General features: G+C 32.1%; 1 protein-coding gene across 3 annotated transcripts in view; it reads right to left on the bottom strand.

The window, feature by feature from the left end:
- Nucleotides 1–2,443: 2,443 nt before the first annotated feature.
- LOC118189827 (uncharacterized) overlaps nt 2,444–18,056 on the bottom strand; it is a 30,150-nt gene continuing 14,537 nt past the window's right edge. For all 3 annotated transcript variants that reach the window (XM_035360501.2, XM_035360500.2, XM_035360502.2), the window contains exons 4-5: nt 17,560–17,743; nt 2,444–8,497 (exon numbers count right to left, since the gene is read on the bottom strand). In XM_035360501.2, coding sequence (XP_035216392.1) covers nt 7,305–8,497; nt 17,560–17,743 — 1,377 coding nt within the window. In that variant the 3' untranslated portion in view covers nt 2,444–7,304. The remainder of the gene's footprint in view (nt 8,498–17,559; nt 17,744–18,056) is intronic.

The following is an 18,056-nucleotide window of genomic DNA, read 5'->3' as shown; positions in this document are numbered from 1 at the left end:
GCCTTCACAAAACCTTTTGTGCCACTCGAAAACACAACTTCTTGAAAGTGTCTGGCCTGCATATGCTTGGTTGATCATGTTCCATGTTTCACTAAGGATTTTCCCGAGCTCAACACAGACCTTAATGTTCACACTTTGTCCACAATCAGCATCCATTGTGTTGCCTTAATGAATGCGACAATACGAATAGTGTGTTCCTAAGCACAGCTCTACTACCTACTAAGTGTTCGTGAAAACATCGCCATGGTCATGTCAAGTAAGAACACATACCAGGTAACGTAAAAACAATGTTTGTTCCTTTTTAGAACTGCAAACTCAGAAATTTTTTTTAAAAAAATTGTCCTGGAACTTTTCTGGCAAACGATGTAGAACCATCTCCTATCTACAAATCTGTCATCATTAAGAGTGACAGATATATGTCATCTTTGGCATTTTTAAATTAAACTACACACTTACCTTCAGAGAATTTTTAATCAGCAATTAAGAACCATTTCCCAAGTTATCCTTTAATATTTTTTGTGCAATATACATATTTGAGAACAAATTTATCAACATATGCGTATTTCTACGGGCTATTAAGCAGATTTCAGGCATAACTACCATGCAAAAGTTAGTTACCTCACAAATAATGGTTCTGTACGCACACAAAAAAAAAATAGTTAAAATTTTTTTAGTTTCCTCCGTGGAACTATTAATGAATAAAAAGGGAGCAAATATTTCACTTAAAAAAAGATAAGACTTTTTAAATTATCAAAGCATAATGATCATTTTGGTAACTAGACTTTACACTTTACAAGACTTATATAAAGAGCTAAATTTTTTACTTGTAAAATCCTCCTACCACATAGCTAAAAGTGTTTTTGTTAAGCTCTGTTTTAAGAATTAGAAGTACGAGTCACAGTCCAGTAATAAAAGAAATACAGTCTTATAGTGCTTGTTTTTGAATACTTCGTGTAATTGTACTACATTACTTTTCCAGAAATTTGCATGATTATTTCATATTCATATTACTTTTAAAGCCATGCAAATAGGAAAGTGGTTAGTGACTAACTGCCATACTGAAAGTTCCGCTTTCGAATCCCAGAGAAGGCATGAATATAATTTGTCTATCCCTTCATAGTGGTGGACCAACTCTTAGGTGCCTCCATAATAAATCAAAATAAAGTGGCCACCGCATCTCGCCTTAGCAGTGGCCAATGCCCATAAACGGCTAGAGCCCACCATTGGTAGGGGGGATAAATTTATACTGCTAACATCTACAATTATCATAAAAATTTAATATAAATTTAATTCATTTCTTTAAAATAAATCTTAAACAACTGTAATACTTTCTCATTAATTAAAATTTCTCTATAAGTATATAAAATTATAAGATAACATTGAAAGCAAAGGAAATTATCAAAATGTGTATTATTACAAGACCTAATTACTAGTACTGATTCAGAAATTAAACAAATAAATATTCATAAATAACCATAGCAAAAATATTGCTACAATTTTGATTTTTTATTCAAAGGCATGATTATGTCTATTTGTGATTTTTAGCACATTTGGGTTTACAATTCACACACAGTTGAGTAATGTATGTTAATTTTTTTTTATTTCCTTTGTCACCAAGCACTTGCATATTAGACATTGACTGGAAATGTTGATAAAACTCATCAGTCATTTAGGTATTTCACTGATATAGTACAGTCAGTATTACACCAACCTTCTAGTAAAAAGACATATGGAGGAGTTAAGTCTACACCATCAGTTTTGGACTGGTAACTGTCCAGTTTTGGATAATTTCTGTTAACCACCATACCAAATGAAGCATGGCATGCTAATACAGGAAGCTTAATTTATGGTTCATATGACCGTAAAATTCATCAAATTTGCTTTGTCAAAGAAAGTGAGAGAAATAACAGTGCACATTTCTCCTGTAATGGAAATAAATATTTGCAGCCATGATTTATTTTCATTTCTTTCTTAAACCAAAAATGAAAATCTGAAATTGAAACTGTTTCTAAACTTGACTGTATCAATCAACATTTTCATATTAAAAATTTTAATTTTTATCCATGGTTTTCATTACACAATAAAATATATTCATAAAAGAAAGTGGCTACATTATTTTTAGATGACTAATAAGGAAAGAACTCAGAATTTATTATGTAAACTACAGCTAACAGACCTAAACATACCAAAACCTCAAACTACTCTTCTTTTAGTGCAAGAAAGCATACTTTTATCATTTCAAAAATATATATCACTTATGCTTTCAAACAGAGAAATGCATAGATACACAGAATTTTATTCAGTATTTATTGCTTTCTAGGGAAAACCAATTTAGCAAGTCTCTTGCCAAACAATGAAATGATAGAAGGTGTATATTAATTGCACCAAACCAGAAAAGGGAAATTTTTAAGTTAGATTTTTAATTAAGTAACATCAAAACAAATATTTTATATTTGCTATTTATTAAAATTTAACATAACAAATACAAAAGGAGACTATTGCATATCAAGTACAAAACATGAGATCGACTAGACAAATTAAATTATATACAAAAGAATATTTTAAGGTAAACATCTTTAAAAAATAGTGTAGTAATGGAATATCAGTACAAAATATAGGAATGCTATCTTGAGCAACAATCGATATATACTTTTCCAGAAAAAAAAAAAAAAAACTATTCTTTAAATATATTGTTAACACACTTTCACCATCCTCATCATACAAGACATGTAAAGGAAAATATAGTGTGTATTTCCTATTTGCAGTATACATTCAAAGACTTACAGCATGTATGCAAAGCCACAGATAACAGTGATGACATATTCTTATAACATGCATAAATATAATGAATAATAATTGATAAATTATGCAAGAAAGACATTCATCATGAAATAAAGTAATAACAGAGTATCCTGTACACTATAATACATTACATATACTATATAAAGTAATGCAAAATACAATGTATACTCTCGCTCATATTTATAAAAGATTCTGGCATTTTAATTCCATCTGCAAAAGAGAAATGAGAAAAGAAATGTAGTTATAATATGTTATGTTGTACTGTAAAACATAGCATACTGCTTCAAGGAATGGTAGAAATAACAAGTACTCATTCATTTTTCTACCTAGCACACTATAGTTTCCAAGCACAAATATCACTAGTCTCATGCTTTGAAACACTGAATAAGAACTTCAATAGCATGAGCAACACATTACTAATGACGATAGCGTGAATTAAAAGCAACAGTGGAGAAAGTTTGAAAAGAAGTATGTGTATAGAAATAAAGTTAGGGCAAAAGCTCTTAGACCACTTATAGGCAAAACAAATTTATGATCATCAAGCTGGAATGCAAGCTCAGAGACTGAGGGTCTACCTAGAAACTGCTATTACACCGAATGTTTCATAACAATCATCTTCGTTCCCTGTATTTAATTATATTAGCCTGGACCAATTATGTAAAGATAGTAGCGTGGTCTGAAAACTTATGAAATTTATGGCAATTGCCTTCCCATCTTTGAACTGAATATTAGTGAAATCATGGATACTGAATCAGCAGATAGAGGCATAGATATACATGAAAATACATACATGTAAAAAAATATAGAATGCAGAAAAAATTTCTTCAATAACAATTCTCTGTTAAAGGTTTAAAAAATACAGCATTAATACTGCTCATAAAATATTACAGAATAAAATCTGCACATATTTACATACAAGGCAAAAATACTATCTGTACAAATCAGATGCAACTTGTCCAGAGAAAGCTCTCATTAATGATTAAACATATTTAGAAAATAAAGTAATTCCACAAGGTAATCTAAAATTTTAGAGTTAAATGATTACATAAAAATACATTAGTGGCTATAATATCTAATGTAGCAGTGAAATAAAGGAAGTAAAACTGTGGAAACAAATTATGATTTAGTAATTTGCTAAGATAATAAGGCTTATCTTAATTTATGTTTTCTTAGTAAGGCTTAACCCAAATGATGAAATAAATTGAAATATTTTGTACATATTTCATATGTATCAATCACATTATTAATGTAAAGGAACACAAGTTTTAAAATGCTGTGATATTTTTATGGTATTTGAAACACAAGGATACCAGCATAAATTTTAGTTCTGCATTTTGACAATAAGTAATAGCTGAATAATTTTTTCCTTTTTTGTAATCTTGTTATTGACTATTCAAAAGTATCTGAGCTGCCAAGTATAGTATATCTTAAATGTTAATTTCTCCATCACGTCATTCAAGCAAGCAGTTATTATAAATAACATCTAATTTTTAAACAGTTCCAACCAAGAGTTTCAAGATATAATGCACTATTTACAGATATTTTTTCTCAAAAGCAACATATAAATCTTAAATACTTTGAAAATTATTTTTAAATTCAATTTTTCCTCAATCCATAATTTTAATTACAAGCAAAAAAAGAAAGGCACATTTCGGAAACCTCCTCATCAAAATTACTTTGTATTCTGAAAAATATTTATTTATTTAAGAGCATTAGGTTATCTCACATCAGTTCATTCGACTGAGTATTCCAACTTTTTTAAAGTTATCTCAGTAGAATTAACACTTTTTAGGGACCACTGTAGAGGAAGCTGTAAGAGGTTATTATGGGTGAAAAAATTTTAAAAAGATTTCAAACATTTAACTTCAATGCAGTTTCAGATGTTTTTCTCTCAGAAAATATTGTGCAAAAGTTGGCATTATTTAGAAAATATGAGAGGAGTTTAATGTGCACAAATATAAAATATGAGATTAATAGAAATGTTAAGTAAAGTTTACATCACAGCTCAGAAGCAATTAGTTAATGAAAAGCCAATAAATTTTTGTGCACATTAACTTCAGCATATTGGCATATTTTTATGAATTCTACAGCAGCAAGACAACAGCTTTAAAATTAAAGCAAAGAACAAATTATGATGCAATAAAAGTTAGAAAAATATGCTTATTTTTAAAACACTAATACCAAACTCTATTAAATTTTTTTGAGAAAATATGCATACATGGCTACTAGATGACAAAATCAATACAACAGTAGCCTAAAAACGCCAACTTCAAAATTGCATCACTGTAACATACTTCATTTTGATAAAATTAAAAAGCATGCATGTATGCACGATAAAATATATATAATGTGAAATACTCTTATCACATTTCTCTTAGTAACTATATTACTATGAACTCATTGACATATACAATATCTTATGCATATGGCACCCGGAAACAGAGCTGAAGAAGGAATTTCTAACCTTTCTTTTTAATAAAATATTCTGCAGAAATTAAATCATTTAAACCTTTCCTATTTCTGATAAGAATAATGTCATTAAATGCATATGCACACAATAAAAATTAATTAAAACATTTTTAATCAAGTAAGGTTTCTGCTTTGAATGTACATTTTACTATCTTCAACTGCACTCAAAAATCCATCATGTGTTAAAACTTTAAAAATTTCCAAATCTTTGTTTTGGTCAAAAACAGAACACAGTCGAAAACAGTCTAAATGGCAAAGTTAAATTTTTGTACATACTTTTTAAAATGTTATTCTGAATTTCTTTCTCATCACAAAACATGCATTCTGAAAGTACTGTATCAGCAGAATTTATTAGAATATCAAAGCAAAAATATCATACTTGAAAATATAAGAGTGTGGTGATATATAAATTACATTTGCAGTTGTTCCATACTTATTTTTTTAATTATTACTCTTTTACTCAAAGACTGATTTGGAGCCTTAGATAACCAAAGAAACAAATTTAATTAGTAGCCAATGTAGAAAGAATATTTAAAACAGAAAGATCAAACTGACAGATCACAAATCAAATTTTTGATATTAGGAATATATATAAATTAATATTTATATTTTTAAATCAGGTTATGTATGTTATTAGCCCATTAATCATTCAAGATCTGACAAGTTAGCAATCCCTGCAGCATTACTCTTACCACTGCTATAAACATTGATTACAAACAATGCAGATATATCGTTCTAATATTTATCTATATAATATACCCAACAGTTAATTTAATAACACACTTTTACTGCTACACTACATATTGGGTATCTTTGCTACAGAATGGTTTTTGCGAGCTATCTCATGAGGAGTTTGCTACCTTTTTATTCACAGATTTCTACCATCTAAAAATACATACTAACAATTATTAAAAGGTGACAAACAATACAAGATTAGGTAAAGTTTACCTATTAATGAATATATTTTTTTAAGCAGAGCACTGTATGACCCAGTTTCTAAAGTTTCATTGACTCTTTCAATGCTATTAAGGCCTATATTCATTAGCAAATATTACCATTCTCTTGGCCTACAGATACAGGAGACACTCCTGGTGGCAACTAAAGGGTAGCACAAATTATCTCACCCTCCTATCAGGGGCCTGTACACACAAAAATACATTAGAGAAAATTCTGCTATAGCTCACAAACACTTCACTTATAAGCCACAGCCTATGAACAATTGAAGGATACACACTAACAAATAAATCTTGCAATAGAACTCAGAGTATATTTAGTTTCATAACACTGAGATTTATACACACAGTTAAGAATGCAATAAATATACCCATTAATAACTTAAACAGTCAATGAGTATGAAGAAAAGCTTGCCATAGTATGTGCTACTGTTCTATACTGAAAAGGTGAACTTAATAACTTTAAATTGCTTTTTTAATAGTTTGATTTCCTAAAATTTTAAGATGAAGTGATGAAATAAAAAAAATTATACTATTAACTTTAACTAAATATTCTTACATTCTTTATGATAAAAATATTAAAAGCAATAAAATCTCATTAAATTGGTCTGACTATATATACCATATATATATATATAACTAATACATTAGGTACACTTTTAAAAAGTATAAAATCTTAAAGGAATTATTACAACATACAGGTATGCCATATAACAAAGATAAACCCACTGAAAGAACGCCAGTGATCCGAGAACAAATACCTAGATATAAAATAAGAATTAAGATAACTTTGCGACTGTGCAGTGTACACTTTTTGGAGTTATACTTTAAAATACATGTTCATGTTTAAATTTATGAACTAATCAACTCAATTCTTACTTATCATAAAATTCTATTTTTAACTAAAAAATGTTAAATTTTCTGAATTATAAATATTTTTAACATAAAATAACAGTGAATTTTAAATTATATAATTACACAACAGAAATATAAATACTTTAACTGGAAACAGAACTGCAACATGTCTGTCTAAGAAGGCTAGTCCATCTTAACTCGCAAAATAACAACAAAATACTAAAATTAGTTCTTCTTAAAAACCTGGGCATATTCAGCATCATTTTTTAAGAAATGCTCTGGTTCATTCTCACTAGTACCATGACGGCTGTGATCAAGCATTAATTGTCTTAAGGGAACATTAGAATATACAGGACTAGTCGGATCATTATTCGCAGAAACATTTTTTATAATTATAGAACCATACGCATTCATATTGCTCAATGAAGATCGTTTTGTATTTAATAACTTCCCATAAATATGATCAGTATCACTCAATGACTTAGACGATGAAAATGCATTTTGATGAAATGGTTCACAGTTTTCATAATTATTTATAGTGCAAGAAGGCTGTACACCTGAGCCTTTCCTACAACTATCACTGACTTCTAAATTATCAGCACTATGGCATAAAGCATCTTCATATGGTGCAGCAGATGAAAAGGAATCAGTTTCCAAATGAGTGCAAGATTCTGGATAAGAAACGTATGATACTGAGGACACAGACTCGGTGTCAAAATATTTGGATGATGAATTTTGAGACTCTAAAATATCTGAATTAAGACTCAAATTATTTGGACTATTCCTTAGATGAAGCTCTTCATAAAAATTAGTAACATTAGATTCATTTTGTGCACTAATGTTCATTGCAATCTGACAATTAGATCGACTGCTAGTATTTGCACTTGATTTACTTTTTCGGGGTGGTTTGGCAACAGGAGGCAAAGTCTTATGCACTTCTGCAGAATGTATTTCATTTTCACAATCAGGCATTACATATTTTTGATCAAACTTAGGTGTCATCTGTAAAGAAGAATCATTCTTCTCTAAATCATGATCTTTTGTGGATAAAAAACTGAATTCCTCATCATTAAAGTTTGGACTAGTAGGAATGTCAGTTTCACTTTGAGTTGACTTCAAAGCTGATACATGAGCATCAACACTCTGAAATATATGTATTCCATCAACTGATGAGAAAGTAAACAATCCTTCACCTGAAGCACATTTTCTTCCAGCTTCAAATGAAAAATTATCAGCACTGCAACCATATCTGCGAATATGACGGTATGGCCAAGTTAATATTATCTTTCCAATTCTTCCAAGTGGACAGCTCTCAGCAACAGAGAGATTAACAGAGGTTATTATAAGCTTATAGTCTCCTTTCAAATTGTTTCGTAAACTAGCATCTGTAGGTACAACCTTCACAGTATAAATTTCAGCTAGATGGTAGAGAAAACAATTATCAGTTACAAAACAGCAAAATATATTACAGCAAAAAAGAAACTAATATTCATTTATTAAGTTTTTAATTTTTAATGACAACAAAATCAAGCTAGAATACTTGTAAATGCAATGTAAAAGAAATCAATAATGCAGAAAATTTATATACATATATTGTATACTTTCTTCAACTAAAATAATCACAGCAGCTACTAAACTAAGAAATAATTAAATTCTTTAAGATAAAATACACACTGAAAACAAAAGCCAGCCTTCTACCCATTCACTGAAAATGCATAAGATGAACACGTAAAAACTACTAGTCAGGTTACATAAAAAACATGATTTTTAAATTTTTTTTTATTTAAATTAGAATTTTTTAATTCAAACTCCATTTTTACCTGTAAAACAACTTTTTTCTTAAAGTATTTACAGCTTCAGTCACTACTCATTCATGTAACTATTATAATATGTTATACCATGAGCCTAATTTAATACCATATTAAATATACTATATTTAGTATTTCTTGAAATTAATTAAGAAATAAACCCCACAGAGATAAAGAAAGAAGGAAAACATTAAATGAAGATCTATAGCACATATGTTGATTCAAAATATTTTGTTCTTGTCTACTTCATACATAAAATAGTAAATGATGGGTATCAGTTATCTCCATTTAATAATCTGAATATAAATGAAAAGTTTTGAAGTCTTAACTAGTTCCTGAATTCATTGTGCCAAACATTAAATCTTCATTTTTAATTTTGTAAGCTCTTTTAATGTTCAATACACTCATGATAATCCATACACAGTTTATCTGTATAATATTTCCCCACCCCTTAAAATTGATCAGACTATTACTTGGAAGAGAAGAAAATTTTTGACTTCTAGAAGTAATTTGCTATCTTTGATGCAATAAATCTCATTGCTAAGAATGGAATTAAAAATTCTATGCTACTTCACTGCTTGGGACTTGGACAAATACAGAATACTGCAAATTACAATGGTTCTACCGATTGATAGAGTAGAGTAAAAGGCTTCCCTGAAATCATTTTAGGCTTTCCAAAGTTTGGAAAAACTGACTGACCAGGCCCTACCAGAAAAAAGATTGTTTATTCCAGGATGAGGAGGAAGTGACTAATCCAAACCATCAGAATGAAACAAAACTTTTCCAAGCCATCAGAAAGAAAGAAATCTTTCTGAAAAATGCTAAAAAGGAAAAGAATAATGCATAGAATAACAGCAGTGATAACAGATGATGTATTATAATAGTTGAGAGTTAACTGACGTATAAACAAAGTCTATAAATATTGTTAAACTATTGAAATTGAAAGTAAACTGCTTAGTCATAAAAATAAATAAGTGTACCATTAATCTCGTATTTCACTTAGAAACCTATTGAAATACAAGAGTAATATAAACAAAAACAAATAACAAGTTCTTCACCTCAACATTGAGCAACTGGCACACATTCTCCTATTGGCTACACCATTCACCATAGCTTTGCCTTATTATCTGTTCTAATTTCTATAAAACTCATGCCCTCTATGCACATTAGTTTTGGCTTTAACAACTCGACTGTGAAGCATTTTTCCTGGTGACCAACACTATTCCAAGTAATTTTGCTTCATTGCTAGCTTTTAGATTTCATGAAAAGGCTAGACAACGGTCTGCTGATGAAAAGGCTAGACAACAGTCTGCTGATAAGACAATGCTTCAAACAAATAAGATCATCAATCTTGGGGCGGGGGAAGTACAAAAAGTTCTAATTGACTAATTTACACACGTTTTAACTCAATGATACTGTAATTGTTCTTTTGTTAGAAGTTCTCTAGTAAATTATTATTCCTTAAAGTCATCTATAACTTACTTCATTTGTAAGGATGTTTATTTTCCTATTATTTATAGTTGATTTAATTTGCATAAGTGAACTTATTTTCCAGATAAAACTTTTTAAAAATACAGATAAATTCTTAATATCATTTTTAATTAATTATAATGCTGCCCAGAAGAGACAGTGGTTAATTACTCTAACTGCCATACTGAAGGGAACGGGTTTGAATCCCAGAGAAGATACGGATATTTGTAAATGCACAGTGTCTTTGCATAATGGGGGCACTTTTAAGATATGGTGAGTCGCAAGTCCTCTCATGTAGTATAGTGGTAGGGGAGTGGGGTGGAAGACCCTTAGACCACTGCTCCGGGGGTTGCTCTCCCTCAGAACTGAGGTGGAAATAGAAGTCCAACCTCTTTGATGTTCTAGCAGCCATTCTTCAATGAAATATAGACTCAACAACAAACAATTAAGTAATTATGATATTGGTTGTCCTTTCCTGCACTCTTTTCTTGGTAATTTTTGATTATCCACAGCCCTGGTTTCAAAATTTGATAGATTTGTCAGATTTTTGGTGTATATATGACAACAAACCAACCACACATGCAGGCACCATACATATGGATTTACAGGCTTTATATTTAACCATCATTTGGCTGATCAGTGCATTTTCCTGAAATAAAATGCAGTGGAACTGTAGAGCTACATGGTGATGAGAAAGAAAGCATTGGTGCTTTGCCTAAGAATACAAAAATTTTTAATTTATGAACTTCTTAAAATGACAGAATTTTGTCAAAATACAAAGTCAAAACCTGCAAGCAGAGCATTAGCCACCATATTGATAACTGGTTTGAAGACGGTCATAAAATTTCTCCTTATAAAGTGTTTTTAATATTATTTATGAATGAAACAGTACTTAAAAACCACAAAAACAGCCAAACAAATGCTTTTTGCCAATTGGCAAATTTTCTTAGCAGACACGGATAACCAGAAAGTTCTATTTTTTAATTGCATTCGAATGATCAGTGACTTTGCATTAAAAATGCACATCATTCCATTGCAAGAAAATCACATTGCCCTCATTGTGCTTATTATTCTTCTAATTACATTTTAATTTTTCCTTTGCATTTACAGTAGTCTTCCTTTTAACCAGAGTAAAACTGACGGAAAGGTTAATGCAGGGGATGCAGATCTTTTAGGTTGAATTTTTGAATGAGCGAGTGAATGAATGCGAAGATCAAAAGGTGAGATCATGAAGGACATGCTTGGTAGATATGCCAGTACTGATCAGATGTCATGAGTCGGACAGGATGTTCGGCTTGTGACATTACTTTATAATGAAGATCAATGGACAACTGCTTGCGTCCGAATTCCAGAGATGGTTCAAAACAGATGACATACAAACTTTGGACTGGAGATATTTCGAAAGCCCCACAGAAAATCTGTAGCACTTGGTGGTGGACTGGATCCATTTTCAGGAACACAGGTCTTTCTTATCCATAATAACACAGCCATAGTCAAGTTTGGAACGGATTAAAGCTCTATAAATGCGGAGCATAGAACAACGTTCTGCTCCCCATGAAGTATTGGCCAGGACTTTCAGTATGCTGAGAGCTTTAGCACATTTTTTCTTTAGATTAAAGTATGTGAAACGTAAGTGAACTTTATGTCAACTATAACTCCTAAGAATTTTGCTTCTGCCTCAACGCGGATCAAAGAGCTTTTAAGATGCAGCTCTGGATCAGGACGTGGATTTCTTTTATGACAGAAATGTACACAGACGGTCTTCTGGCTAGAAAATTTAAAACCACTGTTGTTGGACCACTTTATGATTCTGTTTAGAGCAATTTGTAATTGTCTCTCAATGTATCTCATATTTTGACTGTGACAATAGATCATCAAATCATGAACATACACGGAACCATGCACTGAGGGAGGAAGTTCTCTTAAAATGGAATTAATTTTCAAGCTGAAAAGAGTGACACTAAGCACTGGACCTTGGGGTCTTGCTGTACAAATACTTGAGACAGCAACGAACCAATCTTAACTTGGAAAGTGCGGGGTTCTTCAGAAAGTTTTGAATGAAGATTAGTAAATTACCTCGCAACGCAGTGCTGTAAAGGTCATGAAGAGTACCATGCCACCAAGTTCTATCTTATGCATTTTCCATGTCAAAGAAGATTGAAACCACATGATTTCTTTTCACAAATGCGTTGCGTACTGCGGTTTCTAAAAACAGGGCATTGTCAAGTGAAGATCTTCCCTTACGGAAACCACTTTGGTATGGTGATAGGCAATGGTTAGTCTCCAGATAGTAGGCGAGACAGTGATTTACCATTTTTTCCATGATCTTGCAAAGGCAGCTAGTGAGGGCGATGGGGCAATAATTTAAATGATTTTTCAGGTCCTTGCCGGGTTTTGCTATAGGGATTACAAAGGCCCTGCACCAGGCAGTTGGAAAAATTTTTTCCCTTCCATATCTCATTATAAAGAGAGAGGAACCACTACAGATTCATAGGGCAGATGCCTTATCATTAAATAACTTATGCCATCAGGACAAGGGCAGATCCTATCATTGCGAGGTATTACACTTCTTAATTAAAACTTGGTGAGATCTTTATTATAATTCTGCATTAGGATGGGAAAAGTCGATTTGAATTCTTTCCAAGCACATCTTTGTGGACAGGAACTCTTTTGAGTAATTGCTACTGCCAGACACAGCAGCAAATGTATCACCTAAAGCATTGGCTACTTCTTCTCTAGTGCTTATCAACTTTCTATCTTTTTCTGGAACAAAAAAGGAGTAATCATTATATAGTCCAGAGGCTTTGCGGACACTTTCCCAAACCTGTTTGCTAGACATTGAGGGGGTAATATAAGCTGCCCATGATTTTCTCTGACTTTGCCGTCTCGCTTTTCTTGCATTCACTTTAACTTTTATAAAGGCCAGAAGATTTGCCAGGGTTGGATATCGGCGAAAGATACGCCAAGCTTTCTTCTGCTCTCTTGAAGTTTCATCACAATCACTGTTCCACCAGGGTTTACGGAACTTTGTCGAGGACTTCAGAATACAGAGTTCAGCTGCTTGTATAATAGTATCAGAGATCATTTTTACTGCTGCATTAATGTCCACATTGTTAACCATTTCTTCAGTCAGCACAGCACAAGATGCAAAAGATCCCAATCAGCTTTTATTGTAAAGTAAGCGTGGTTGTCTCGAGATCACTGATTTTCCTGTAATATTTACAATTACTGGGAAATGGTTACTATCGTAGAGATTATCCTCTAAGAGCAAAAAGGTAGTAGAGATGGAGAACAAAAAAAAAAAAAAAAAAAAAAAAAACACCCAGATCAATTGCATTAAATGTTCTAGTCGGCTGATGAAAGTAGGTGTATACTCCATTATTAAGGAGACAAACAGAATGATCTTCCACTAATTGTTCGATCTGTCACACCTTGAATTAGTGTCCCTACTTCCCCATAAGGTACTATGTGCATTGAAATCACCTAAAAGCAAAAAAGCTTCTGGGTGCTGCTCTATTATTCTGTCCAACTCTCGCTGATCAACATGCTCATGTAGGGGTAAATATATAGTGCATACCAAGATTGAAAAGCATAAATTAATCTGAACTGCCACAGCTTGAATGGAGGTCGTCAAAGGAAGAGCATTGTATGGGCGACTGTGGGAGGCGATAAAGCCCAGACCACACTAGGCACGATCCCCAGATGGGTTGTCCTTTCTTACTATGGTATATCTCCGTATCTTAGCATGTCTGCTTGGTTTTAACAAGGTCTCCTGAAGCGCAAGGCAGGCAGGTTGATGCACGTTTATTAAATGCTTGATGTTATCCAGGTTTTGACAAAAACCCCGGCAATTCCACGAAATAAATGTATCCATTATGAATGCTTGTTTCGGCGGTGGTTTTTTTTTCTTTTTCTTTTTTTTTTTTTTTACTTTCAAGGTAAAAGGTGTTTTGGATGGGATAACCCTTGTTCAACGTCCATTTTGTCTGAGCGTCCTGAACTCATACTTGCAATAGAACTTTGACAGATGATCCTGGGTTTTTGCTTATTTTTCTCCTTGATAACATCTCTATGTTCGTTCTGTTGGACATCCTGTTTCCCTTTGGTCACAGTCACCGGCATACTACTTTCAACATCAGGTTTTTTCCTGGTTTTTGGTTTCTAGGATCTTCTGTCATTGCTAGTTCTTTTTTCTATGTGGTTATAGTGGCTTGTGTTGATATTGATCTGAATGATTTTGTTGCAGATGCATAAGATTTATTACGTCTTGGCTGATTAGAGAGAACAAGTCTTTTGGCTTCTGCAAATGATATTTTTTGTGCAACTTTAATGTTTTGAATTTGTTTTTCTGTCTGCCATTACGGACATGATCTTGAAAAAGCTGGGTGCTTGCCTTTACAATTTATACATAAGGGAGCAGCAGAGCAGCCTTCACTGGCACGGCCTACGATGGAACATCGAGCACACGTGAGTCTACCGTGACAAGAGGTGTCCAAAGCACTGACATTGGAAGCAACGCATTGGATTCGGTATATACGGCATACGGCCTGACCGAACAGTTTAGGTATCCAGCTTTGATGTTTTTAGGCAGGTTAGGAGACTTGAAAGTAAGTATGACATGTTTAGTGGGAATAAGTTGACCGTCTTTCTGTATTTTGATCCTACAAGCACTACACACGTTTTGATCTGCCAACTCTAACAAATTCCTCTTCAGTTACTGACAGCAAGTCTATTTCAGAGATTACTCCTCAGGACGAGTTCCGAGTCTTAACTTCACGAAACAACGTTTGCTTGTCCTAATTTAGCTTGTTTCAAAAAGACTATTAGACTGCTTTGAATAGGTATCAGGATAAAAAAAAAAAAGCTTAAACAACTGACACTGAATGAAATGTTTAATAAAATAAACAAATATTGAACTTTTATTAAGTCATAAATTTTATATTTCGTAAACAGCTATTTCATATTTTTAATTTTATGATTTCCAATTGACAGCTTGTTAATTTAAATTCATAATCTAAAATCCTGAAGTTTCTGAAATGCAGAAACACTGAAGTTCTGATGATTCTGGATTTCAAGCTTTATACTACATGTTCTCACATTTTAATCACTCCCATTTCAAGAAATTTGAAAATACTTATGAGCAAAACATCAAACATTTTATGAAGAGGCAAGACAATAATATCAGTGTTCTTAAATTATTAAACTCCAGCAGAAATATTGAATATACATCAATAACATAGAAGATATACATATCTGAGTCACAACATGTGAGCCGAATATGCCTGGATGGCAGACCATGCTAGCACATTTTTAGAAACTGCATTTTTAAAATTAACAGAAAATTTCTAGATCTAACGAAGAAATGAAATCAGATTACGAAAAGTAAAATGTCCAAAGCATTTCACTGATGGTATTTGAAAGGAAGCATTATTTAATGTTAATCTTAAGACTAATAGTTTTATAAATGGGATTTTCTGAGCATATGGCATCTTGAAATGATACTAGATTCTTTTAAGATCCATTACTTTAGAAGTATATGATGAGTCAGAACATTATGCCTTCTCTTACACTGTGAGAATACAGTTATCAGAATGTTGTAAATAACATATGGTAAAACAGAAATGTCATTTAATGGCTGCTAAAGATACTAAGGCATCATTTTGTTATGTCCATGAGCATGTAATACAAAAGACTTCATCTAAGCAACTTATATGAGAGACTGAGACAGCCAGAAACATGCATCTCCAAAAATGGCATAGCTAATTGGGTGTATTTTCACATGCCTGTTAGATCAGCAACACATAGATTTATGAATACATCCATGCCCCAACAGGAAAAAGTTGTCTAGCTAAATAAATCAGTTTTTTTTTCCATCACACTAATTTCCATGTTGGGGTACACCATCTCCAGAAAACCAGTTGATTGTCACACATTGCACGATATAATAGGACAAAGGTGTTACACACTGCAGGAAGTTCTCACAAGCAAGGTTGGGACCAGTGATTGTTGTAGGATGCATCTAAACAGCTGTAGACTATATGAACTCCATTGCTGACCAGCTAAATCTTTTCAATGTCTTCTAAACCAGGAATGGACTACTTGTGGATTGCAATTATGTCCTGGCCTGCTAACTTGATGGATATTAATACTACTAAGCATATTGGAATGTCATAAAATACTACTGTCATAAATACTACTTTGTCTGCCTGCAAATCCAGTACAATATATTTCCAGACAGTTACCATGAACTTGCAGAATCCATACCACAATGGGCTATAGCCATTTTACATGTGAAAAGTAGAGTAACACAGTATTAGAATAGTATTCATTAAGCTTTAACTACTCAGTACACATACATTATTTTTAACATACGCAATTCCTGTTATGCAGAGTCCCACAGGAACACTTTTCCAATACAAAACAGAAATAATGAAGACAACAGCCAAGCAATATACATTTCAGTACAGAAATAGAAAGAGCACTATGTATCATATCCAATGCAGTATTACTTATTATCACTGTGCTCAGATGACCATACATTAACATACAATATTACCATTTAATTTGATTAGTGTATTCCATACTGACAGAAGACATACCAGTTTCATTTAAAAAATATCCAAATTGTTGCCTTTCTGTCACATATTTCTAAAGATCTTTTTGCCTTTTTCCAACAGGTTTATCCATACTTTCCTTCCAGATTATATCCATGAGTACATCAGCTGTATAGAATTTTTATTTTATAGTTTCCACTCATAAAGAAAAGAGAAAAATAACATGGAGAAAAAATGAAAATATCAGTTCTGGTGAGAACACCTGCCACACTGGCTCGGACTACATGTCGCTTACGAAAATATTAGCCAACAATGACATATAAGAGTCCTCCCCCAATTACTTGCACGGATGTTCAAGAATCACATCTAATGTCTTCTAGTATTACATGAATTTAGAACATTTCTGCCCTTACAATCACAGATGGCACAATATGCACCTACTGCTTCACTATAATATACATGTTATATTTTTCACACATATTTCCATTTTGTATTTGGCAGGTTTTTCTCCAAAGCTCTGTATCCCTCCTCTAGAGATGGGAAGTGTAACTTCTTAAAATTATATATGCCTAGTTCATATATACATTATAATTTCAATATTTTATAAGACTTCATAAATTCATTCATAAAACTACTTATCATACTTACGTTCATCCATAGAGCTATACAATAAATTTTCCTCTTGTTTTTCTTCTTTAATAATTGGTGCAACAGACATTACTGATTTGGTACGAATTTTACCAAATGCAACAGTTTGAAGAGATGCAAGCCAATCAGACATTTCTTGAAAAGTATCAGCTGAAAATTGATAACTACTATTTTTGGTCCTCACCTGCAATGATATTTAATGGCCATTAAAATATTTTAAGAACCCTCAGATAATATATTTTTCTGTATATTAAAATATATTTTAATATACAGAATACTTTCTCTGTATATTAAAAACACAATACAGAGAAAGCAAAAAAAAAAATTATATAACCAGTTATCTGATCCTCGAGAGTGAATATTTCCTCACATTTACAAAAATTCAATTTAGAAAATCCATGCAAACATGAAATATTTATCAATAATAACTGAAGCTTCGAACTGATGACATTATGCAAGTATAAGATAATTGCAATCACACATACATCTAAAAATGG

This window comes from Stegodyphus dumicola, chromosome X2 (assembly GCF_044657685.1).
Source record: "Stegodyphus dumicola isolate Sdum_Otavi_A_Nest chromosome X2, ASM4465768v1".
NCBI lineage: Eukaryota > Metazoa > Arthropoda > Arachnida > Araneae > Eresidae > Stegodyphus > Stegodyphus dumicola.
Note: the sequence above shows the minus strand (reverse complement) of the source record. Positions and strands in the feature narration are given on the sequence as shown.